A 24,910-nucleotide genomic window follows, 5' to 3' on the forward strand; every position below is an offset into this window, starting at 1 on the left:
GTGGAAGACGTGAGTTCGATCCCTGGGTTGGAAAGATTCCCCTGGAGAAGGGAAAGACTACCCACTCTAAGTGTTCTGGCCTGAAGAATTCCATGAACTGTATAATCCATGGGGTCACAGAGAGTCAGACACGGCTAAGTGACTTTCACTGTCACTTCACATTCAGAGAGATAAGTACATCAAATGCTAACATACCATCATTATATATAGTAAAACTGGATTTTGACTTTTTATTTTTAATAACACTAGTGTGTAATGCAAGTAAGTATATTGTCACCTAAATGGTACGTAGACTTTAACTTTCGTATTTATATAAGGTGGAGGATGTTTTCAATCTTGATAGATCTTACACTTGTAACATGGACCTATATCAAATTGTGGTATATAAACATATATTCATATTTTCATTGTGTTACAGTCCTCAATACATTCATTCATACCTACTTATTTGCTCAACAGTTATTTCAAGGGTTTCTCCATGTCAGACATTATTTTCTGGATAAAAAACTTAACAACAGTGAATGACATGTGCAAGGTCCCTACTTTTGTGAAGTTTACATTTCAGCAAAGGGATAAACAAGGAAATTTCAGGTAGTGACACTAGAGAGGGAGAAGAGCTCTTTTAGGAGAGAACATTTAAACTAAGGTGTGAGGATTTGAAGGAACCAGTGATAGAAAGATCTGATAGCACAGCGTTCCAGGAGGCAGGAACAGCAAGTGCACAGGCTCTGAGGTAAGAGAGGGCCATTTTGAAGAACAGAAAGGAAGCCAGCTTAGCTAGAACATTGTGTGTGGAGGGAGAGTGTCGGGACTGGGGATCAGAGAGGCAGGCAGGAGCCACTCTGTTGAGCTTCTTGTGGACTGAGCGTTTTATGGTCTTGAGAGGGTTCAAATAGAGAGTGGAGATGGATGAGGGACTTGCCTGTGTAGACACTGTAAGCACTTTCAGAACTGCCTGTTGTATTGTAATGTTCTAGCCTGGAACTCAACCCATAGGTATATGATACCTGAGAGCCTTAGTTAATTGTGCTACGGAACAGACCAACCAGTAGCTTAGTGCTCAGAGCAACCAACATTTCTTTAGCTTGTGATCCTTCAGTTTGCCAGTCTGGCCTGGGTAGTTCTCCTGGTTTCTGCTGGTCTCATTTTCCTCTCTTCTGTTAGCTATACTGATCTGCTAAATGGCTCTCTCTGCTTCTTCAAGTTGACTGGCTCATGGCTAGGGTGACGTGGTAACAGAACCATATGTCTCTTATCCTCAGACTAACTAGCATGCGCTGGTTGACTTTCAAGTAGGCATTGCCTCTTTAATCTTAGGCTTGGAAGTGGTACACTGTGCTTTCTGTTGCTGTATTCTATTGATCCAGGCAAATCGCATATCCAGCCCAGACTAAAGGATTTGAGAAATTGACTCCACCTGCATAGTGATGGCTATTTTTGCACACTGTTCTGTACTCAAGGTCTGTTTTCTCTGAGCCATATCATGAGTTTGAGAATCTCAAATGAAGGTATCCTCACCCAGTCAGGGAATATAGCTAGAAAGGGGAGTGTGACCACAGTGTTCACAACCTTTGTTTTAAATTCAACAGCCTGGATATGAAGATACAGCTAACATTCTAGTATAGGAGACACTGTGATCACAACACTTGCAGTGAAAAGTATAATTATAACATACCTGTCATTTGCCTTGAAATTGTAGTACACTGTATTAAGTAGAACAAAAATGATTTTTGGTTGCATATGAAATTTATTATTAATATTTATTGGTTTCATATATAGGTATAAGTTTTTAGCTAATTTTAAATGCATTCAGAGAATGGATGTTCTACTCAGAGCACTTAACAGTAGAAGGCATCATTGTGAGTTCTATTACCAGCTAACCAAACACCTAGCAGTTTCTGCAAGCTGTGTCCTTGAGCTGTCATGTGGCCTGTACATGCTAATAAGGAGAATGAGGAGAATAATAAGAGAAGAATGCTACCAGGGTTTTACATGTCTTAAGTGTTCATTTTTTAAATAGACTACAAAAAAGTAAATAATAATGATAATAGTGGTAATAATAATAACAGTATTTAAAAAGACAAAACAAATTCATTGCTTGCTGAAATTAAACCTTTGCAACCCAGTGTGAGCTGTCTGTGTGCTTATGTGAGAGGGAGAAGAAGAGAGGTGGGGGACAGAGGGCTATTCCTATAATCTAAATTGTCTTAAATCCTGCAGCATGGTTTCGGAGATCAATTTGTTTATTAATGTCTGCTTCTCCTTCTTTTGGGTAAAACGGTGTGTAATTGTTCTAGTTGGTATATTGGTCTTTTTGGATAAACCAAAGGAGACATAGCACTCTTTAGAGTAGTATTTTTACCCCTTAAACATAAATTGAGGCAAAAATTATTTTTTTAAAGCATCTGAATTCTTAGTAATTTACCTGTGGACAAATATTGTGATTACAGATTGTATCAGGTTCTTCTACTTTCACTTCCACCTGCCTTTGGGTTGAATGAGCCATGGATAATTTTATTTTTCTCATCCCTACCTGGAATTACAGGCAAAATCTATGTTAATGTAAATGGCAACCCACTCCAGTATTCTTGCCTGGAAAATTCCATGGACAGAGAAGCCTGGTAGGCTACAGGCCATGGGGTCGGAAAGAGTCGGACACGACTGAGTGACTTCACTTTCACTTTCATGGTAAAGCTATGGTATATATGATCACTGGAGAAAATAATGGATTATTCTGCATCACAGTTATTTAAAGGAAAATTAAAGCTTGAGTCATCTCTTCCTCTTGTTATTTCAAAATAAATTACAGATAGATCAGATATTTAAATGTAAAAAATATAAAGTGGAATGTATTAAAAGAAAGCATGAAGAAATATTATAAAGTCTGGAATGGGCAGGACATTTCCCAGCATTGCACATATTCTAGAAGGCATGGAGGGAACAAATGAATAGATTTAAATATTTATAATACCAAGTCTCTGTTTTTAATCCTACTTTTAAATTTTAATATGTTAAAAGCATTTATAAACTATTTCTTGAAAGCTGAGTTATTCATGATTATGTCTATCATATGAATATATCATACTTTAACCATTCCCTATGTTTGTGCTTTTTTCTACTTTGTCATTATTTTAAATAAAGATGTACTATATATACCTAATATATAAACAGTTGATCATAAGTCAGATCACAAAGATTTCTTTAGCAAATAGATTGCTAGGTAAATGGGTGTGAATATGTTTGAGGCTTTTGATGTATAATGGAAAACTGTATTCTGCGAAGGCTAGTCTTATTTACATACCCATCACAGGTGTTGGGGCTTCCTGGTAGCTCAGCGGTAAAGAATCTGGCTGCAATGCAGAAGATGTGGGTTCGATCTCTGGTTTGGGAAGATCCCCTAAAGAAACCCACTCCAGTATTCCTACCTGGAGAATCCCCATGAACAGAGGAGCCTGGCGAGCTACAGTCAATAGAATCACTAAGAGTTGGACACAACTGAAGCAGCTGAGCACGCAAGCACACACATACACATGTTGAGGGGTTTAGTTGTACACACAGGCATTGAGTAAGACTTTTACTTACATTTCTATGGTTATTACTGACATTGAATAATTTATTTGATACTTTTTAATGTTATCATTTGCATATTTTATTAACTAGTTCCTTTAAATTGAACAAGAAAAACACATGTATTGGTGGAAAAAATTTCTTATTATATTGTAAGATGATATACAATGAAAAAACGGTCTCTTCCTTGAGGCAGTTACTAAAGTATTTCTTGCATATCTTTTCAAAATGGTCTTTATCAGTCATATGGCTGAATCTCACTCTATTTTTAACATAGATATTATCTTAGAGTGTACACTGTTCTGATTCTTTTCACTTCATATGACATCATGGAAAGTTTTCCTTATCTACATAGATAGATTCACCTCCTTTTAACAGCAGTATAATATTCTAGGCTTAGCTGAATTCTGCATGCTGCTAGTGCTGCCAAGTTGCTTTAGTCGTGTCCAATTCTGTGCACCCTCGGAGATGGCAGCCCACCAGACTTCCCTGTCCCTGGGATTCTCCAGGCAAGAACACTGGAGTGGGTTGCCAATTCCTTCTCCAATGCATGAAAGTGAAAAGTGAAAGTGAAGTCACTCAGTCGTGTCCGACGCTTCGCGACCCCATGGCCTGTAGCCTACCAGGCTCCTCCGTCCATGGGATTTTCCAGGCACGAGTATTGGAGTGGGGTGCCAGTGCCTTTTCCAAACCTTAGCTGCATGCTGCTGCTGCTGTTGCTGCTTAAGTCGCAGCAGTTGTGTCCAACTCTGAGACCCCAGAGACGGCAGCCCACCAGGCTCCCCTGTCCCTGGGATTCTCCACGCAAGAGTACTGGCTTAGCTGCATGAGAAGGTATTAAATCCCCTTATTGGTAAACATTTTGTGGGTGGTTGTATTCAGCTTTTTCCTGTTACAGATAACTGTGGTAAGCAACTTTGTATATCTTTGCTTTTGTGCTTGGATATCCTGGAATTGTTGGGCTAACACCTAATCACATGCGTACACATTTTGGTGGATGTTGCTAAATTGAGCTTTATTTCAGTATATGTTCTTATCAGCACAAGGCCATGATCTGAGTGATTTCTCACATCATTGTCAATATTATTAACATCTTAGTTTTTTTAATCTGTGGTGAGAAAATAGAATAATGTAAGTTTTAATTTGCATTCCATTAATTGTGAGTAAGAATCTGTGTGTGATCATAAATCATCATCATTTGTTCCCTTTCTTTTTGTGACAGTGTGATCCTGATTTTAAAATCTTTTCTTTTTCTTATAAAACAGAACGTAGTTTTGGGCAGTTTTTTACATATATATGTATCTATTCTTTTTCAAATTCTTTTCCCATTTAGGTTATTAAAGAATACTGTGCAGACTTTCCTTGTGCTGTATAGTAGGTACTTGTTGGTTATCGGTCTTAAATATAGCGATGTATACGTGAAAATGCTGCTAGATATTTGTTCTTTCTGCTTTAGAGGTGTAGAAAGGACTTTGAAAGTGATTAAGAAAGGGTAAGGTACAACCACTGCTACTTCCAAATTCATGAATTCACATTTTTCCTATTTTCTTAATAGAATGATTGGAAATTAAAGTGTTTTATTTTAATTTTGGCAGAGGGAGGGCTTGTTAGAGTAATTGGTAGAGAGAAAAGCCAATTGAAGGCTTTTTGCTTGATTAGAATGAAAGAACTATGAAGGGTGTAGCTGCTTCTGAACTTTGCAGATTGAATTTCCACAGTGATTTTAGGAATTCTCTACAAATGGAATCCTTTTAGGCATTTATGTTATAAAGTGTTGACTGTAGCATCATCTGAAAGAAGCATAGTTTAATGGAAAGGGCCTCATCCTGTACTTAGGAAGTCTCTGCTTTGTTAGCCCACACGTGCGTGCTCAGTCGCTTCAGTCGTGTCCAACTCTTTTGTGATCCAATGGACTGTAGCCCGCCAGGCTCCTCTGTCCATGGGATTCTCTAGGGAAGAATACTGGAGTGGGTTGCCATTTCCTTCTCCAGGGCATCTTCCAGACCCAGGGATGGAACCCGCATCTTGTACGTCTCCTGCATTGGCAGGCAGGTTCTTTTACCAGTAGCGCCACCTAGGATGCCCACACAGATCCCTTTATACCTTATACCTCAAGACCCCTTGACAAGTTCTCTCTCCTAGTGTTGTCACGTATGCTTCTCATTACAGTATTGAGTTTTCTTTGCATTTGTTACAGCATCTGTGGGGAAAAGGAGAACATTGGGTATCACATCCTAATTTTAATTTAGGTAAACCTGTGACCTTTTTTCTTGATGATTTCCTAAGACTGCCAGTTTTCAATAACCTCAGATATGCAGATGACACCACCCTTATGGCAGAAAGTGAAGAGGAACTAAAAAGCCTCTTGATGAAAGTGAAAGAGGAAAGCGAAAAAGTTGGCTTAAAGCTCAACATTCAGAAAACGAAGATCATGGTATCCGGTCCCATCATTCCATGGGAAATAGATGGGGAAACAGTGTCAGACTTTATTTTTGGGGGCTCCAAAATCACTGCAGATGGTGACTGCAGCCATGAAATTAAAAGACACTTACTCCTTGGAAGAAGTTATGACCAACCTAGATAGTATATTCAAAAGCAGAGACATTACTTTGCTGACTAAGGTCCATCTAGTCAAGGCTATGGTTTTTCCTGTGGTCATGTATGGATGTGAGAGTTGGACTGTGAAGAAGGCTGAGCACCAAAGAATTGATGCTTTTGAACTGTGGTGTTGGAGAAGACTCTTGGAGAGTCCGTTGGATTGCAAGGAGATCCGACCAGTCCATTCTGAAGATCAGCCCTGGGATTTCTTTGGAAGGAATGATGCTAAAGCTGAAGCTCCAGTACTTTGGCCACCTCATGCGAAGAGCTGACTCATTGGAAAAGACTCTGATGCTGGGAAGGATTGAGGGCAGGAGGAGAAGGGGACGACCCAGGATGAGATGGCTGGATGGCATCACGGACTGGATGAACGTGAGTCTGAGTGAACTCCGAGAGATGGTGATGGACAGGGAGGCCTGGCGTGCTGCGATTCATGGGGTTGCAAAGAGTTGGACACGACTGAGCGACTGAACTGAAGTGAAAGTCACTCAGTCGTGTCTGACTCTTTGCGACCCCATGGACTATACGATCCATGGAATTCTCCAGGTCAGAATACTGGAGTGCGTAACCTTTCACTTCTCTAGGGGAACCTTCCCAATCCAGGAATCGAACCCAGGTCTCCCACATTGCAGGTGGATTCTGAACCAGCTGAGCCACAAGAGAAGTCTCCCTAAACTGAAGATTAAAAAGAATGACACCATGAGTGATCTCGTCTAGTCATTTCTGAATTTGAATTTATTTTTAAAGTGAATATTTAAATAGATTTCATCCAGGTAATAATATCTTACTGAAACTCGCTTTTTATCTCATACAGTAGTGAGTACATGCCTAACATGCAATAAATATCCAGAAAGTCTATGTTAATGAGTAAGGTAAATGCAGACAGTCAGCACTCTATCCTCTCACTACATTCTTAAATCTTTACACTGAGAATGTACTGATTTTTTCAGTTGTACATTCTTATTTTAACTTAAAATTGAGACTACTTTATAGCCAATATAAATTTGCTGATGATGGTTGTATAATAACTCCCATCATACAAGCACAAATCTACTTCTGGCTTTTTATAGGAATTATAGGTGTTAGGCTTGTGCAGTAGAAAATACTTATCTTATTTTTGTTTTTACAAGATTGAAATTTATTATAAAAGAACCAGAAAGTTTAGCTGATCTCTGTTGAGAGTGAAATTTAATTACTACCACCTGAAAATCATGTGTGAAGGCTGAAATACTCCCTTACTCCCACTAGAGGGGGATTCCTTCCAACTTAGGTAAAAAATACTCTTAGAAATAGCATGAAAACCTTTGGTTCATTATTATTAAATTAAATCTATTTAAATTTAATCTTTCTTTTTTATTAAATTAAAGTTAATCTCGTGTTTTAAAAATCAGCTGTTTTTTATAGATATTACAATTGAAATCTTATAGAAACATAATATAAAGGATAGTGAACTAAAGTGCATATGTATTTAAACCATAGTGCTTTTGAACAAACCATACATTTTTAAAATTTGGTTTAATTAAACTAGTTCACACTTAGGAATTTCAGAACATCATGTTGAGGCCTCCTGACTAGGGTGGAGGATGAGGCTGACTTTTGAGACCCACTCCCTTACTCCAACCCCCAAGGTCTGTCTTTGCCTCTATCTACTGACAAAGCTTCTTGGAGAGTTCCTGAATTTCTACTTGAAAGCTTTGGTTTGCTGTCATCTCAGGTTGTCAGATATATTAAAGCCATATCTTTATACAAATTTCTATTTGCTATTGAATTTTCTTTCTTAAGTAAATGCAGAACTCACTCTAGATATGGTTTTTGCAGATTTAAACATATAATATGTTTTTTTAAAAAAATTCTATTCGTATCAAATCAAGAGTGAATGCACCTAACACTGAGGTATTCAGATATGAAGTATATATATAATTCAAGAGTAAATGTCATATTATGTAGCTAAGTAGCTAAGACTTGGTAAATTTGTTGCTTGTGCTTTCCTTTAAAGTCTTCAAATGTTGATTAGAAGCTTTAATGTAAAAATATTTAGCGTTAGTAACCTAGTGAAAGGCCCAACTTAGGAAATTGAAACATATGTAAATTGCAAATAACTGAAACCACCACCCCCCTTTTTTTCCTTAAAGTCTAAAATAAGATCTAGTCTCCGACAGTCATCTTTGGAAAGTTAAGTGTAAACAAACATGCTGTCAGTGACTCTTTTAATGATTTCATGCTGTACTTATCCAATATTCAGTCTTTATCCTAAAATCACATTTGGTATCAGCAACATACTTTTTTCATCGAAATTAGGCTGTTCGTCTTCTCAGTGCCAGTCATGCATTTCTCCTGCTTTGCGCCCCAGCCTCTGTCAGACACCGGGTTGTGGTGAGCCTCACATTCAGTGCACCAAGTGGAGGGAGCAGTTTGTTTCTTCGTTTCTTTTTTTGACCCCTTTACTTTCATACTGGATGACAGTCTTATTGAAATGATCTTATATTTCCTCCTCCTAGCTAATTTTTTTTTTAATTGCAAGATACATTGGATGGCCTGTATGTCTTCTACTTAAGTGCCTACTACAAATGCCTAATTTTAAGATGTTTAAAACTAACCGTGGCTGATTTGTGTTGATGTATGGCAGAAACCAGCACAATATTGTAAAGCAATTATTCTCCAGTTAAAAATAAATAAAAGAAAATAATAAACAGTGAAGTCAAGCTAGTTTGATATTATTGCCCCACCCCCACTGCCTTCCCCGGACACTTAAGAAAATATTCTTTGTTCTGTTGCTTTCTTTTCTTGCCCTTTTCCACCATATACTGGCACTTTGTAATCATCAAATACTTTATACACCAGACTGAATAATTATGTTTAAAAAACTGTAATTATCAATACACATCTTACTTTAGATGCAGCTCTTAAAATTCATGTTAATGAGCTCTGTCTTCTAGTGTGTGAGACTGATAGGCAATTTTGAAGTTTTGCCATCATTTCACAACTTGTTGCTTAGACTCTGACTGCCTTTTCCTGAGTGTTGCTTTCAGGAACTCTCGCTCTGCAGCATTCCCGAGATTCAGGACTACCCACTCTGATGTGAGCGAGACAAGAAATGACTAGCAGCTTCAAAGCATGATGGAATTGCTTTACAGAGCATAACTTTCCCATCACTGTCTGTGAAAGATCAAAAAGTATATGCAACATCTAGTGATTTAAATAAGAAGGACGATTTCTCCTACCTCCGAGATCATTTTGAGGAACTTATAGCACCACTTCAACATGATGCCAAATATATTGATAGGTGCTCAGCCTGTTGTAAAACTGGAACCCAGGGCAGTGACCTGGATTTATACCCTACTCTTGAAGAGACTCACAGATCTCGCTCTCTTGACATATGATGTAAATCAAATACCAGCTTTCTCAAAACTCTTAGTTCCAGGCCATGCCTGTGCTCTGGTGTCTGTGGCTAGATTCAAAGAAGGTGTCTGATAGTGCCTAAATTATTTTTTCCTTATGATTTCAGGTTGAAGTCTTGACCTCGGAGGATACTGCCTTTGGACTCAAGGTGTGTAGTCTGATATAGCTTATTGTATAAGTTTCATCAGCTCCCCTAAGGGATTGGAAGGCTCAACAGAGAGGACTTCTTTTTTTTAATCAAATGGGGAGGTCCTAAAATCTTCCCGAAATTTAAGATTTCTTTTTTATTGGGATTAAGATTAGATTATGGCAGTGTCTCCTTTTTCTTTTTTCTTTGATGTAGAGAATATGAGAAGTAGTACAGGGAGCTTAAGGTTTTATTTAGTAGCAACTGACTTTTAAATTTGAATTAGCCCTGGAATAGAATTTACTGAAATTCCCTCCAGTTTGGGGGCTGTGAAATTCAACCACAGAATGCTGTTTTTGGTTCATAACTAACTCTAGCTTCATTCATTCATTTATTCATTATCCCTAGTATTTATTGAGCCCTTATGTTCCAGTCATAATTAAACTAAATCTCAGCTCCTGCCCTTGAGTTGCTCATAGTCACTTCATAGGTTTTGACCTGTAAACAGATAAATTATCCTGTGGGCGATCATCCCCATGCTAGAATTACACCAGGGATTGTGGGAGTCTGGTGAGCTGAGCAGGATGGCATTCTGGGAGGTTTATCTCTGGACAGAGCTTGAGGGCTTGGATTTTTAGGCAAGAGAGGATGGGAAAAAGGAGAGCTGTTTTCAGGTCAGAGGACGACTTGTGGAAAAAAATCAGAGGGAACTAAAATTAGTTAAGTTCCGCCCCTGTGACAAAATCTAAGGTTGAAATTTTGAATTTTATCCTATAGAAAATGCAAAGCTATTGAAAAATTTAAAGTCAAGAAGGGGTTAGATTTGCAACTTAGATGATTTTGGCCACTTTGCGGAGGATGGATTTGCCAGAGACCAGTGAAGGGCAGTTGACTGAGTCAAGTGAAAGATGATGTGGGCCTGACCCACCACAGTGGAAGAGGAGAAAGATCCTGAAGCAGGAGGCCTGTGGGACCTGATGATCACAGATGTGAAGGATAAGGAAGGCAGAAGAGCTGAGGGTGAGATAAGGAATAGATTGGCTGCACCGAAATACAGAGCATGAAGGGAGAAGTCACAGAGTTTTATAATTACAGTCTTCCAGACCTGTAGCTTTTTATTAGATTTACTTACCTTTTGTACGTCTGTTCAGTTCAGTTCAGTTCAGTCGCTCAGTCGTGTCCGACTCTTTGCAACCCCATGAATTGCAGCACACCAGGCCTCCCTGTCCATCACCATCTCCTGAAGTTCACTCAGACTCACGTCCATCGAGTCCGTGATGCCATCCAGCCATCTCATCCTGGGTCATCCCCTTCTCCTCCTGCCCCCGATCCCTCCCAGCATCAGAGTCTTTTCCAGTGAGTCAGCTCTTCACATGAAGTGGCCAAAGTACTGGAGCTTCAGCTTTAGCATCATTCCTTCCAAAGAAATCCCAGGGTTGATCTCCTTCAGAATGGACTGGTCAGATCTCCTTGCAGTCCAAGGGACCCTCAAGAGTCTTCTCCAACACCACAGTTCAAAAGCATCAATTCTTTGGTGCTCAGCCTTCTTCACAGTCCAACTCTCACATCCATACATGACCACAGGAAAAACCATAGCCTTGACTAGATGGACCTTAGTCAGCAAAGTAGTGTCTCTGCTTTTGAATATACTATCTAGGTTGGTCATAATTTTTCTTCCAAGGAGTAAGCGTCTTTTAATTTCATGGCTGCAGTCACCATCTGCAGTGATTTTGGAGCCCCCAAAAATAAAGTCTGACACTGTTTCCACTGTTTCCCCATCTATTTCCCATGGAATGATGGGACCGGATACCATGATCTTCGTTTTCTGAATGTTGAGCTTTAAGCCAACTTTTTCGCTTTCCTCTTTCACTTTCATCAAGAGGCTTTTTAGTTCCTCTTCACTTTCTGCCATAAGGGTGGTGTCATCTGCATTTCTGAGGTTATTGATATTTCTCCCTGCAATCTTGATTCCAGCTTGTGTTTCTTCCAGTCCAGCGTTTCTCACGATGTACTCTGCATAGAAGTTAAATAAGCAGGGTCACAATATTCAGCCTTGACGTACTCCTTTTCCTATTTGGAACCAGTCTGTTGTTCCATGTCCAGTTCTAACTGTTGCTTCCTGACCTGCATACAGGTTTCTCAAGAGGCAGGTCAGGTGGTCTGGTATTCCCATCTCTTTAAGAATTTTCCACAGTTTATTGTGATCCACACAGTCAAAGGCTTTGGCATAGTCAATAAAGCAGAAATAGATGTTTTTCTGGAACTCTCTTGCTTTTTCGATGATCTAGCGGATGTTGGCAATTTGATCTCTGGTTCCTCTGCCTTTTAACCAGCTTGAACATCAAGGGAGTTCACGGTTCACGTATTGCTGAAGTCTGGCTTGGAGAATTTTGACAGAATGTGGTCCACTGGAGAAGGGAATGGCAAGCCACTTCACTAGTCTTGCCTTGAGAACCCCATAAACAGTAGGAAAAGGCAAAATGATAGGATACCAAAAGAGGAACTCCCCAGGTCATTAGGTGCCCAATATGCTACTGGAGATCAGTGGAGAAATAACTCCAGAAAGAATGAAGGGATGGAGCCAAAGCAAAAACAATACCCAGCTGTGGATGTGACTGGTGATAGAAGCAAGATCCGATGCTGTAAAGAGCAATATTGCATAGGAACCTGGAATTTCAGGTCCACGAATCAAGGCAAATTGGAAGTGGTCAAACAAGAAATGGCAAGGGTGAACGTCGACATTCTAGGAATCAGCGAACTAAAATGGACTGGAATGGGTGAATTTAACTCAGATGACCATTATATCTACTAGTGTGGGCAGGAATCCCTCAGACCAAATGGAATAGCTATCATGTTTAACAAAAGAGTCCGAAATGCAGTACTTGGATGCAGTCTCAAAAACGACAGAATGATCTCTGTTCGTCTCCAAGGCAAACCATTCAACATCACAGTTATCCAAGTCTATGCCTCAACCAGTAACGGCGAAGAAACTGAAGTTGAACGGTTTTATGAAGACCTACAAGATCTTTTAGAACTAACACCCAAAGAAGATGTCCTTCTCATTATAGGGGACAGGAATGCAAAAGTAGGAAGTCAAGAAACACCTGGAGTAAGAGGCAAATTTGGCCTTGGAATGCAGAATGAAGCAGGGCAAAGACTAATAGAGTTTTGCCAGGAAAATGCACTGGTCATAGCAAACACCTTTAGTACATAGTTGCTGGTAATTCTTAAACCAGGTAACTAAGCTAGTGAGGACTTTTTACTAAGGGAGCCAGACTTTACCTTCATATAGAAGGACCACATACTTGCCATCGATTACTTTGAAAGTCAAAGTTTCAGAGGATAGTTGATGACAATTTGAGAGCACAAGTTTTGAGAATTCTTACTTGACCCTTGCTTTCCCTTCTAGATGCTTGACATTTTGTTAGTGCAGTTGCATAGTTGTACAGGTTGTATAAGTTAAGCTGCAAGTACAGGTGGATGACATTGTAATACTACCAAAGTCACAACTGTTTACAGGGTTATAAGCTTAGCACAAGGTATTACATTATGAAGAAATACAATCTAAAAGTAAAAGACATTAACACTTTATAAATATTTAGTAAAGTAACAAGTTTTGTATCCTTAAAATGCTTTTTATGCCTCCATATCTAAAACTACTAAAAGAAAATTTTAACTATAAATAGAGCTTATTCGGTATGATTTGCAGTATTTAACATATGGCCATCTTCTGAATTTTTCATTGTTTTTGCTTAATAACCGGCATGCATGCAGAATATTCATTGCATGTTTAATAAGCATGTAGGGTCAGTTCCTGTGGACTCATCTCCATAATCCCTAGTACTTACTGAGTGTGCAGCAGGCTTGTGGAAGATGATTACACCAGCTACTCCCATGGCCTACCCTACTGCGTAATGACTTTGCATTTGTTCTGTAGCTAAACTAGCAGATTGCTTTTGTAGCCTTCAGTCCATTTGTAGGAACACAATTTGAAAGTTTTTTCCAGTAATTGAATGATTTTTAAAGAATTGAATTCTTTTCACTTTTGCGTATCTACTCCAAAGTGTTTAAACACAGAACTAAAAATGACAGATCTGAACATTTTTATTGTTTCATTATCTGTAAGTCAGCAAATATATTTTTATCTTATTTCTTAAAAGATCTAGGTATTCAGTATTGATCACTTATTTGCAGTTGACCTTTTTTCCTATCTTTACACTGGGAAAAATAACTCAAGTATCTGACTTACTAGTAACATGTTAATGGCATCGTCTTGGTGGATGAGTAGACCTGAGGAGTGTCTGTCTTTCCCATATATGTCACTGATTCATTTAGTGATCTTTAACATGGCATTTATTTCTTTATCTTTTTATGGCCCCTATCTAATTACTTGCTTCTTATTTGCTTCTCTTTCTCTCAAGTCAAACTAAAATCTAAAACTTAATACTTAATATCTACAAGCATGAATTTGTCAGTCTCACTAGAAATTGACTTAAGCATCTTGGGAGCCAAACAACCTATTTCCACTTATGAATGTAGGGAGACTGTAACCCTGGGAAACAGTTTTGCAGTCATTCAAAACTATCTGCCTGTTGTGGCTCTTTTAAGATGAATTTTTTTAAAGTTAATCTAATGGGAAATGTCTGTGCTTCACAATTCTTAATTTCACACAAATCCTGATTCAGTGTTTTGTTAGGCTTATCTCGGTCACTGGTAACTTAGAATTTGAATTGGTTACTGTTGCACAGTATATTAAATACTTCAGCTATTCCTAGTGGTTCTGATTGTTTTTTCTCTGAATTTGGTAACTGATTTCCTTGAGGTTGTTTCTAGGTCTAGTGAGATGCTTAGTTAATTTAAAAGTATGTGTACTTGACAAACAAGAATTTCAGTAAACAGAAGAAATGTTTCAGAATTTTAAAGTGAGCAGAGATATGTGGAAAGGAAATTTCTACAAACTGTAAACTGCTGATTTTGACTTTAACTCTGGTTAAGACTTGAATATATTAAAAAGTTTTTAATTCTATAGAATAATAAATCAGGAATCTGAGGGACAGTTAACATTGATTGGTTCTTTTTACAAGATAAGTATGCCTTCTTTGTCATTAATATACTAAGTAAAGCTGGTAGTGATATGAGATGCCTAGTCTAGTGCCTAGTGAAAGCGCTCAGTTCTGTCCGACTCTGCGACCCCATGGACTGTAGCCTACCAGGCTCCTCAGTCCATGGAATTTTCCAGGCAAGAGTACTGGAGTGGGTTGCCATTTCCTTCTCCAGAGGATCCTCCCAACACAGGGATTGAACAAAGTTCTCCCGCATTGCAGGCAGACACTTTACCATCCGAGCCACTAGGGAAATGATAAATCAGCTGCTGCTGCTAAGTTGCTTTAGTCATGTCCAACTCTGTGCGACCCCATAGATGGCAGCCTACCAGGCTCCCCCGTCCCTGGGATTCTCCAGGCAAGAACACTGGAGTGGGGTGCCATTGCCTTCTCAGATAAATCAGCTAAGCAAATATATATAAAATTGTTAAACATAGAAAAAGAAAATTTCACTTTGTTGCTTATGGGTTCTGCAAAGAAATTTGTAGTAGAGAAGGTAAAAAGAAGAATGAGTGAAATATCTTTGGGTCATTGAAAAAGAAAAATATAACTTTTCCATAAATTTCTTAAGTGATCTTATAGAAATCTAAATAAATCTAAACTTAAACATTTCATGACCATAAATCTTTTACCTTCTCAGTTGTTGTAGATAGCTATTAATAAGAATTATAAAGAAGCAAGATTTTAATATTTAATATTATTCACCTTTTTATTCTCTTGGGTGGCAATAATTTTTGTTTTCTTTCTAAAAATATTTTCATTTGTTTATTTGGCTGCGCCGGATCTTAGTTGCAGCATGCAGGACCTTCTATATTCCTTGCGGCATGCAGGATGTTTTAGGTGTTGCATGCAAGCACTTGATAGTATTTTTTAGTATTTATTTTAGGCACCTAAAATTTATTGTGTTAATAGTAAGTTTGTTACTCTTACATGTTTCTTTTTATCCACATCTTGGTTGATTATGTATCTTAGGAAAACATGACATCAAAGTTGAAAGGAGTCTTCTAACCTCCAACTAACAAAGCCTCAGGTGTACTGAGTCCTTAAACTCCCTCTGAGCCTAACCTCATGCCTCACCTTCCCCTCAAACGCTTTTCCATCCTTTCCTTCTAGACTCAGGTTATATACCTACCCTTCCTCTACCATGACTTCTTCCCTCGGTATCACAGACTTCTGAGCTCTCATCCTCTGAGCTTATACGATACTTACTGCCTTTGCAACTTATTTGGAATTTCTTTTCTGCCAACTTGGTTTTCTTTTTCTTTTGTGTGTGGGAGACAGCATGGTCTGACCTGGCCCAGCTCCATTACGTGGCCTTTTGACCCAGCAAGATATTGTTCACCCTTTTCTATCCATGTGACTTGCATTTGATTTGCAGTGAATAAGTGTTGCTGACTAGGTATCATTATATTGCTTGCTTAACAATCATGATGATTAAGAGCAAAAAAACCTGATATTATCATATTACTGTGCCTTTTCCCCCCTATTTTGTAATTTTTTTCACTGATTTTTCCATAATTTGGGTTAATATACTTGCTTGGCGTTTTATATTGAAACTCTATAGAGCTCAACTGAAGAAAAACACACTCTTTGTTAATGCCTGTTGAATGATTCTGGTTGACACTGATAACTTGTTGGTTCTAATTTATTTCACTATTAACTTAAATATTTTTAAGTTAGTAAAGATATTAATGAATTCATTGAATTCATTCTGTCATTCTAATGCTTTTCATTTTAACAAATACCTGTGGAAGATGCATGTTATGTGCTGGGAATGTGGTAGTAAGAATAATAAATCCTTGCTTCCATGGACCTTACATTCTTGACACAACTTTTGGAATGATTTTATTCCAGGCAGAAATTCCAGAATAGATGCAAATTTATATTCTCCTTTTGTATTTAGTGTTCTGCTACTCTGTGGTATAATTGCTGTAATTGCATCTGTTGTATTCTAGAAAATGGAATAGGATTCTAGTTTAACTTTAAAGCTTACAAATGATGAAGGCAATAGTCATCTGTAAACAAAATTTCAAAATAAAAGTAAAACTTATTTTGTCTTTTTAAAAATAAGTTACTTTTAATTATGGAAAATTGTCCATGTTGTGGAGGGTTATATTTGGCAGTGACTTCAGTTACTTTTGGACTTACTCCTTTATTTTGACATCTGACCGTTACGAAAATCTCTCTATTTTCCTCCTTCATATAAAAGTAAAAGTTATGATGCAATTTGTATCTATCTAACTGCTTGTCATAAGGTCTAAGAGGAAACTAGAACACAAGCTTGGTAGCTCATCTCTAAATGGGCTCCCTTTACTAAAGAACCAAAAAAGTGACCTTGGAGAAAAGTGGGAGGAGGTTCACTTGCTATTTTTCTTTTCTGGACAATCCACTTACAGAGTCAGCCTAATCAGTTCTCACTACATATTCTGTCATCTAGAACTGTGCTGTCTAATACAGTAATTACTAGCCATGTATGGCTATTTAAATTAATTTAAATTAAATTTAAAATTTATTTCTTTAGTTGCACTACGTAGATACATTTCAGTAGCTACATTGTCATTCAGTTCAGTTCAGTTCAGTCGCTCAGTCGTGTCCGACTCTTTGTGACTCCATGAATCGCAGCACGCCAGGCCTCCCTGTCCATCACCAACTCCCGGAGTTCACTCAGACTCACGTCCATCAAGTCCGTGATGCCATCCAGCCATCTCATCCTGGGTCATCCCCTTCTCCTCCTGCCCTCAATCCCTCCCAGCATCAGAGTCTTTTCCAATGAGTCAACTCTTCACATGAGGTGGCCAAAGTACTGGAGTTTAAGCTTTAGCATCATTCCTTCCAAAGAAATCCCAGGGCTGATCTCCTTCAGAATGGACTGGTTGGATCTCCTTGCAGTCCAAGGGACTCTCAAGAGTTTTCTCCAACACCACAGTTCAAAAGTGTCAGTTCTTCGGCTCTCAGCTTTAGTAGCTACTGTATTGATGGAATACATATACAGAATATTTCCAACTTGAAAGAAAGTTCTGTTGGCCAGAACTGGTCTAGAAAAAAAGTTACAAGAATTCACATGATGTAAGACATTGTAACGTAAAATATTTCACAATTAGAAATGTTTTAATTGATTAAAAAAGAAATGTCCTGAGGATTAGAGCAGATTAGTAGAGAACAGAAGGAATTTGCTGTTCTAGCAAAGTAACATAAACCAGAGGGGATGTTCTATTTGGGAAAAATGTGTAAAAAATGCAGTAAGGTTGTCATTTCCCATTGGATTTTGAGAGCAGAAAGATTTTAAACTGGGTCATGAAATTAGGCATCCTTCTGGTTGTGACTCTTTTAAGTGGGTCATTAATTCATTTATTTACCTGGGGTTATGTCTGGCAGGCTATGAGTTAGTATTTCAGATTTAGAATATTTCACTTTACATGGTAAGAGATTCTACCTGTTCAAATATCTTTTCTTTGTTAATGTAGCCACATGAAAGCAATCATAAATATTCTGTTTAAAAACATATCTTTTAACAAAATTGTGAACCCATTTGACTTTGGTTCTTCTCATCTCTTTCCATCTTCTTACCAAGGTGTGTTTTCTAGTGAATTTACTTGGTTAACTCTCTAAGATGGGTGTGAATAAAACTTAGGTGAAAAAGTATATTTCAGGTAACAATGTCAGTGAAATGAAACCAGCAAACATTTTCTTTTTGAAGTTCATAATTTTATAAACTCATATGACTTTTCATAATATGACGAATTTATTTTTGCATTTAAAATTTTTTATGAATGGAAATCTTAGAGGAATAAAGGACCAAGCTTATTCTTTACTGTTTCAATTATTGAGTTTAAAATGAGAGATGTATTGGTAAAGCAAAAGAATTTCTGTTTCTCCTTAAAAGAAAGACTAGAGGAGGAGAAAAGAAAAACAACTCCATAGCAATTCTCAAGTCCGGATTTGGGAATCCATGTTGCGTCCTTCCCTTCTTTTGTTAAAGAATTTCCCAGCCTCTCCTTCTGCCATCTGCTGGTGGTTTAAACACTTACATCTTTGATTTTAAAATAAATGTCCTTTTTTTCTTATTTAGAAAGGATTTGGGAAAAATGTTCTATTTATACTCATCTGTAATATTTTGGTATAATTTTACTTAATTATCTTTTTAAAAGCTATTTTATCTTCTTCTCCAACTTTATCTTTAGAGGTTTATGTGAATATAAAATTTAGAGGAAAAAAAAAAACAAAACAGAACATTTTGAAGGCCAAAGCTTGTACTATTAAGAGACAAAGACAGACTCACTGATGAAAGATCTCGAGGGCCACAAAGAGGAGTTACTTGACATTTGTTGGTGGGCGTTGTCTTCTCTAAATTCTGAATTTGGATTAACTATGAAACAGCAACTTTGCCCCACTCTTTTGTAGTTAAGACTGCTTGATCTAAAGTGAGACCACCTATAGTTTACTTTTATTTTAAGTCATAGCATAAAATTGGAAAATTGATTTCTTGGTATCACCAATGTTCTTTCAGCCCTAAAATGCTGCATGTCTTCTGTATTCATTAGGTCGAATCTTCAATTCTATCCTATTTTTTTATTCTTCTGATTTCTCCCTGTGTCTACTAGTTGAAGCTATTGTCATTGTCTTGGGAAAAGGAGACTTTTGTTCAAGAACATATTTTACAAATGAAATAAAGCCAGGACAGATTTTTAAAAGAGAAACAAAGTATAGGTATTTGATTTTCTGCCATCGTTAATCTTCTGTCTTAACTTCCTTTCAAGCCACCTTAACTAATTATAGAGCCTTAGATTCATGGGTCAGTTATTTGTTCTTTGTTTTGTCAAAGAGGAAAAGTAACCCAAAATATTAATCCGTTTCTTTTCAAAATGAATGAGGCTGAGGGAGGTAACATGACTGTTTTTAGGCCCTTAGTGGCAGAGAGGAAAAAATTCAAGCTTCTGCCTCCCAGGCCAGTGCCCTTTATACAAAATTACAGCAGTGCTTATTTTTAGTCTTCCCAGTACTGGAACTATAGATTAGATTGAATCTTACAGAATTGACATTTTTACAACTCAAAAATGGTCCAGTGTTGGCAGTTTCACATGGCTCGGTCCAATGTATTAGGATTCTCCTATAAATTTTAGATCTACATTTTAGTAGTGAAAACACTATTTTCATTTAAAAGCTGATATCCCATTTGGAATGTTTCCATGCATTCTGTTTGAAATGTCACATGATCACAAGATGTTTGTAGAGTTTAATTGTCATGAAAGGAATTGCTAAGCCACATAGCCCAATGGAGAATACAGTCTGATATTATATACAAAATCAGAAATATTTATCATGGCCAAGTGGGTTCTTAGTGTGATAGGAGTTCCATTTCTTCTAGACCAAATGCTCTGTCAGGTGATGGTAGCGGGCAGACTCTTTGGATGGACTTCCTGACTGTATGGCATGGGTCGCTAGATCTACTAACTGTATTTGTACAAAAGTGTTTGCCCTAAAGGCGGTGAATATGGGAAACTGAGTGGAGGCAAGTAGAATTCATGCCTGCTTTTGTCAGGCTTGCATTGGTTTTTAAGAAAAGATACTAGGAATGAAGCATGGCCTCAAGTGCTGTGGATCTCAAAAGTGATCTTTTTAAGGGAGGGAGGAGTTAATGCTTGAAAGAAAGCTTATTTACTTGCATATTCTGGCATTTGATTGACTGTTTTTCTGCTGGGACATTACTTTGGCACTATTTCTTGAGGACTTAATTTTCTAGTAATAATAAAATGTGCGTATATTCTCCTTATCCCCACCCTCAAACACCTGTTCATTGGGATGTGCACAAATGATTAGAGACATGTTTCTGGGCTTGCCTAGAAAATTCCTTAGCATGGAGTTACTGTGACCATATTAATAACATCAAGCTGCTTTAGATTTTGTTGGGAAGAAGCAAAGAAATTACTTCAGGGGAGACGGAGGGGTGATTTTGATTGCATGTGTTTTACATTCTCTCATATGCCAAATTTTAAAGCCAGTTTTATTTCTTCAGATGGTGAAAGCCCTCCTCTTCCCTTAAATCTGGCTGTTACCCAAGTCATGTCAATTTTTGCAAGTCAGTTGAGAATGTCAAAGTGACTGGTGTTGAAAGAGCCAATATGTTGGAAGATGTTTAAAGCCAAGTAGAACATTTATATAAATTAAGGAATATATTAGATGATTTTTAAAAATCAGATTTGGAAAAAAAACCTGTTGAATTAATAACTTGCATACCAGATGTATCACTGATAAATACTTGTAACAAATATTCCCCAATAAGCAATAAAATTACCATTTTACAACTGAAGTAATCTATCCTGTGGGTACATTTGCAAAGATATGCCAACACAAATACATGCAGAGTTCTTGAAGTAATAATGCAAATAAAACATTTCGTATTATAATTTTAAAATAACAGGATTAGGAAACAAAATGTCTGGGAGACTATTTGTTGTGTCTAAATTCTGCTTTTACTCTGTTTTTTTGGCAGTTGGGTTTTTGATATTGTGTTATTGCCTTAGTGTCTTTGTGTGTGTTTAAGGGCCGAATTGTCTGGCAGAATTGTGGTTGAAAATCTCACAAATTCTAAATAATAAAAGTCAAAAATATATCTTATTTGCCTCATTGCAGTAATGGTCTATTTTAATACTTTCCTGATATCTGCTGATGTCATGGCTACCACTGAATCAGTAAGCAGAGAGTTTTGCCATGTATAATTTATTCATTTGTGCACAGCCAAAGTGTCCTTGCAATGTGCAATGATTGTGTGGCCCCACATGCCAAGTCACAGGACTTGCTGCTGTGATTTGTTGCCCACTTTGCCCACGAGTGGGCACTGGCCTCCAGCTGAACCTTCTCTCCAGACCAGAGCTACCTTTGGTATGGCTTTCCTTTGGTCTTAGGTGGAAATGTGAAAAGGAATGATTCAGGGGAGGAAGTGGAGGATGCACAGGGAATTGTAGGTCTCAGGCTCTATGTGATCAAGTCAGTTAAACCCTACGGAAAATTTCGTTTATTTCTAGCTTCACATTACAATTTAAGGCCCATTTGGCTGCTTCCTAAGATGCCACGTACATTTTTCTAAGAAATTCCTCTTAAACTCCCTCCACTCTTCCCAAATTAAATTAATGGAATGAGAACTAAATATAGGCCTAGATGGGCTATTACATATTAAATATCATGGTAAAATCAGTAAGCTTCTAGAAAGTATTCAAACAAATTTACTGAACATTTGTCAGAATTTTAAAATATGTATATTTATTTATTGCATCTTAAATTTGTAATTTTCTTCCCAGTTTCTCACATTCCTATTTTTGACTTATTTAATTTTTAATTCCGTTATTGAGATATAAGTGTATTTTCTTCATCATATTGTGTTAACCTGTATTTAATGTCATAATTTAAAAAAATATTATATATTACTACAATATAAGAATAACAGATATTCAGTTTAAAAGTATTTCCTGTGACAAATGAGTAATTTGGAAAGAATTTGGGAAATCCTGATTTTTTTTTTAGGGTACAGAAGATATCTTCACCATGTAGACATGGGAAGGGCTTCAATTTTGATGGTAAATAAGTATCTCATAAAAAATTGAATATTTTGTTTTACCTTATGTTAGTCATGATGTCAAGTAGTGATATCATTCGTAAAATGACTTTTTTTAATGACTGGAATTTTTCATTGTATGCTATTTAATAGTATGTGCAAACATATAGAATCACAAGTATTAATAAAGATGTGTATGTGCATTTTGTGAATAGTTCCTGCTTATGCACATGTATTTGTACATTCTTTTTTTTAAACACAGAATGTATGGAGAAGTTGACCTCCCTAAAGGATAAGTTTGAAAAGGAAGGAAATGGAGATCTGCCAGGCTTGTTGGCTAGAGTCATGGACAAGAGCAAGGCCTGTCTGAACTGCCACTCAGTTTTTATTCTGCGAGTTTGCAGGGCTGGTGATTAGAGTGGCTTTCGCCCAATTATGCTGTGATTATTCTGCTGCACTGTAATTGACTGGGGAGATATGCTAATACCTGTCATTTGGGATGATAAAAGATGAGCGGGGGACGCAATGCATTATTTAGCTGGCTGTGTGATAGATGAGGGATGCGCAGAGTGCTTTAATTGCTGAGAAGAGAGGTTAAGCTGAACGAACGGATGAATTAGAAATGAGTTTTTTTTTATGGCTTGTGGAAAAGTGAAATAAAGGAAAATGTGCCTTAAACTAAAGCAGCAGATAGAAATGAGCACAACGAAACTAGATCCAGGCAGCTTGCTTTATCAATCTAAATATTAACGAAAAGTGCCTTTTAGAGTTCAGTAAATAATAATTGGAAGGAGATATTATAATAGATTCTCATATTAAGCAAAAAACATTTGTAAAAGGAATTGTTTTTATTTGAGATGACAGTATTTGTGATTTGTAATCTCATAAATTCAGACTGTATTTTAGGTTATACCGAAATGCAGTATGCAGCTATTCCGAGTTGCATGCTTTATATCTTTTGAATGTTAGCTTAGAAGTATCTACATTTCTTGCTTCTGCATATTTTTCAGTAAATGCAGTGGAGGAAGGCAAGAACGGAAAACAAACAAAAAAGAATGTTTGTAATACTAGCAAAATGTAGTAATATAAGTGAAGAGAGAGAGTGTATGACTAATTCTTGAATGACAGGATTGAAGGCAGCCAGTGATACATTTTTTACATGCTGTACACTTAGTTATTGGTATTTTTATGGAAAAAGAATTTATGAAAGAGTGGTGTATTACCTTTTGTATCATTTCCTTTTGTCACACCCATATCTAATCTTAACAAAAGTATATAAAAATGCTCCACTGTAATCTGCATAGTTATTTATATGATTTGTTGTTAGTGTTTTACTTCATTTTAGCTTTGTGCATTTAATAAGTAGGTAATTATTTTGAGAATGCAGGCAGACCAGCAGTTTGTGAAAACTGTTGGAAGCTGAAGACTGAGGCCTTTCCCACATTGTAGGCTTGCAGTCACACTCTGCTTTACCAGATCATGATGTGGGAGAATGTCGTCCTCAACTGTGCTATTTTGTCTTGTAGATGAAGCACCAAGAATACAGGTTGAATAGCAGAAGTTGTAGTTTTTGTAAAACAAAGTAAATGACCTTATATATTATTGAATTATCTCCAGACTGTCCAGCTTCTCAGAGCCTGTGTGACTCAGCTAGTAGAGCAGAATTTATCAGGGAACAGCTTTCAGCCAGGTTATTGAATGGTAATGGATCTAACTAGAGTAAAGGAACCTATTGGAATGGATGTCAACTGCAGACAGATGCTGCACTCTGCTACTCAAGTTTTGTTGGAGCCAATCACTTTTGCCCAGTGTAGTTGATACCTCTTTTGCACATTCCTTCCCAAAGTAAAGTTTCCTCATGGATGTTTTTATTCAGTGTCTTTCTTGGAATTCCCAAGTAGACTCGTAACTATCTAACTTTTTGAGACAGATAAAATATTAAGGATTGCTTCTAAGATTAAGAAGATTAAGAACATCTTGTAAGGCTTAGTGGAAGCTACAAAGGAAAAGATGCAATTAGGACAGAAATGGGAACAAACAGCAATTTATGAACAGACAACAGCACTGAAGGGCAATGTTTACAAGCTTTAGGTACTAATTTAAAATTTCATGTTTTACTTACTATTACCTTCATCTCAATAATGAATGATGGAAGCAGCACTTTGGAGATGTGGTATCTTGACTTTTTTTCTTGTCAGTAGTATGAAAAGAGTAGTATACAAACTGATTTAATTTTGTACTTCTTTTAAAAAAATTACTAGCAGTTTATTGTTTTTCCTTCCTGGTAGGCAGTTATTCAGTCCTGAGATATTATGCTTGAATCTTGGCTATAATTATCATCACTTGAATGTGAAAGTGATTCTTTAAAGTTCTTCATTTGAAAGGTTTTCCTTTGTTTAGTGTAGTCAGAAAAAAAAATCATGTTTATGGCTTTTGTTGTTGTTCATTTGATGTAATGTGTCTCACTGTAAATTTGAAATTGTTCTTTTTTACACAGTTGTTATGTCACCATTCTTTACCTTAGATTTAAGTTCTTCCCCATGGAAATGCTTTTTCTTAACTGAGAGT

The 24,910-nt window shown here is 37.2% G+C and overlaps 1 protein-coding gene across 6 annotated transcripts in view; it reads left to right on the forward strand.

Annotated features, from left to right (window-relative positions):
* The window catches only part of ARID1B (AT-rich interaction domain 1B), a 428,198-nt gene that overhangs the window by 247,697 nt on the left and 155,591 nt on the right, over positions 1-24,910 (forward strand). For 4 of the 6 annotated variants that reach the window (XM_069598783.1, XM_069598786.1, XM_069598785.1 and 1 more), the window contains exon 5: positions 9,671-9,712. The exons of the other annotated variants lie outside the window; for them this stretch is intronic. In XM_069598783.1, coding sequence (XP_069454884.1) covers positions 9,671-9,712 — 42 coding nt within the window. The remainder of the gene's footprint in view (positions 1-9,670; positions 9,713-24,910) is intronic. 6 annotated transcript variants of the gene reach the window in all.

Source organism: Ovis canadensis, chromosome 8 (genome assembly GCF_042477335.2).
Source record: "Ovis canadensis isolate MfBH-ARS-UI-01 breed Bighorn chromosome 8, ARS-UI_OviCan_v2, whole genome shotgun sequence".
Lineage (NCBI taxonomy): Eukaryota > Metazoa > Chordata > Mammalia > Artiodactyla > Bovidae > Ovis > Ovis canadensis.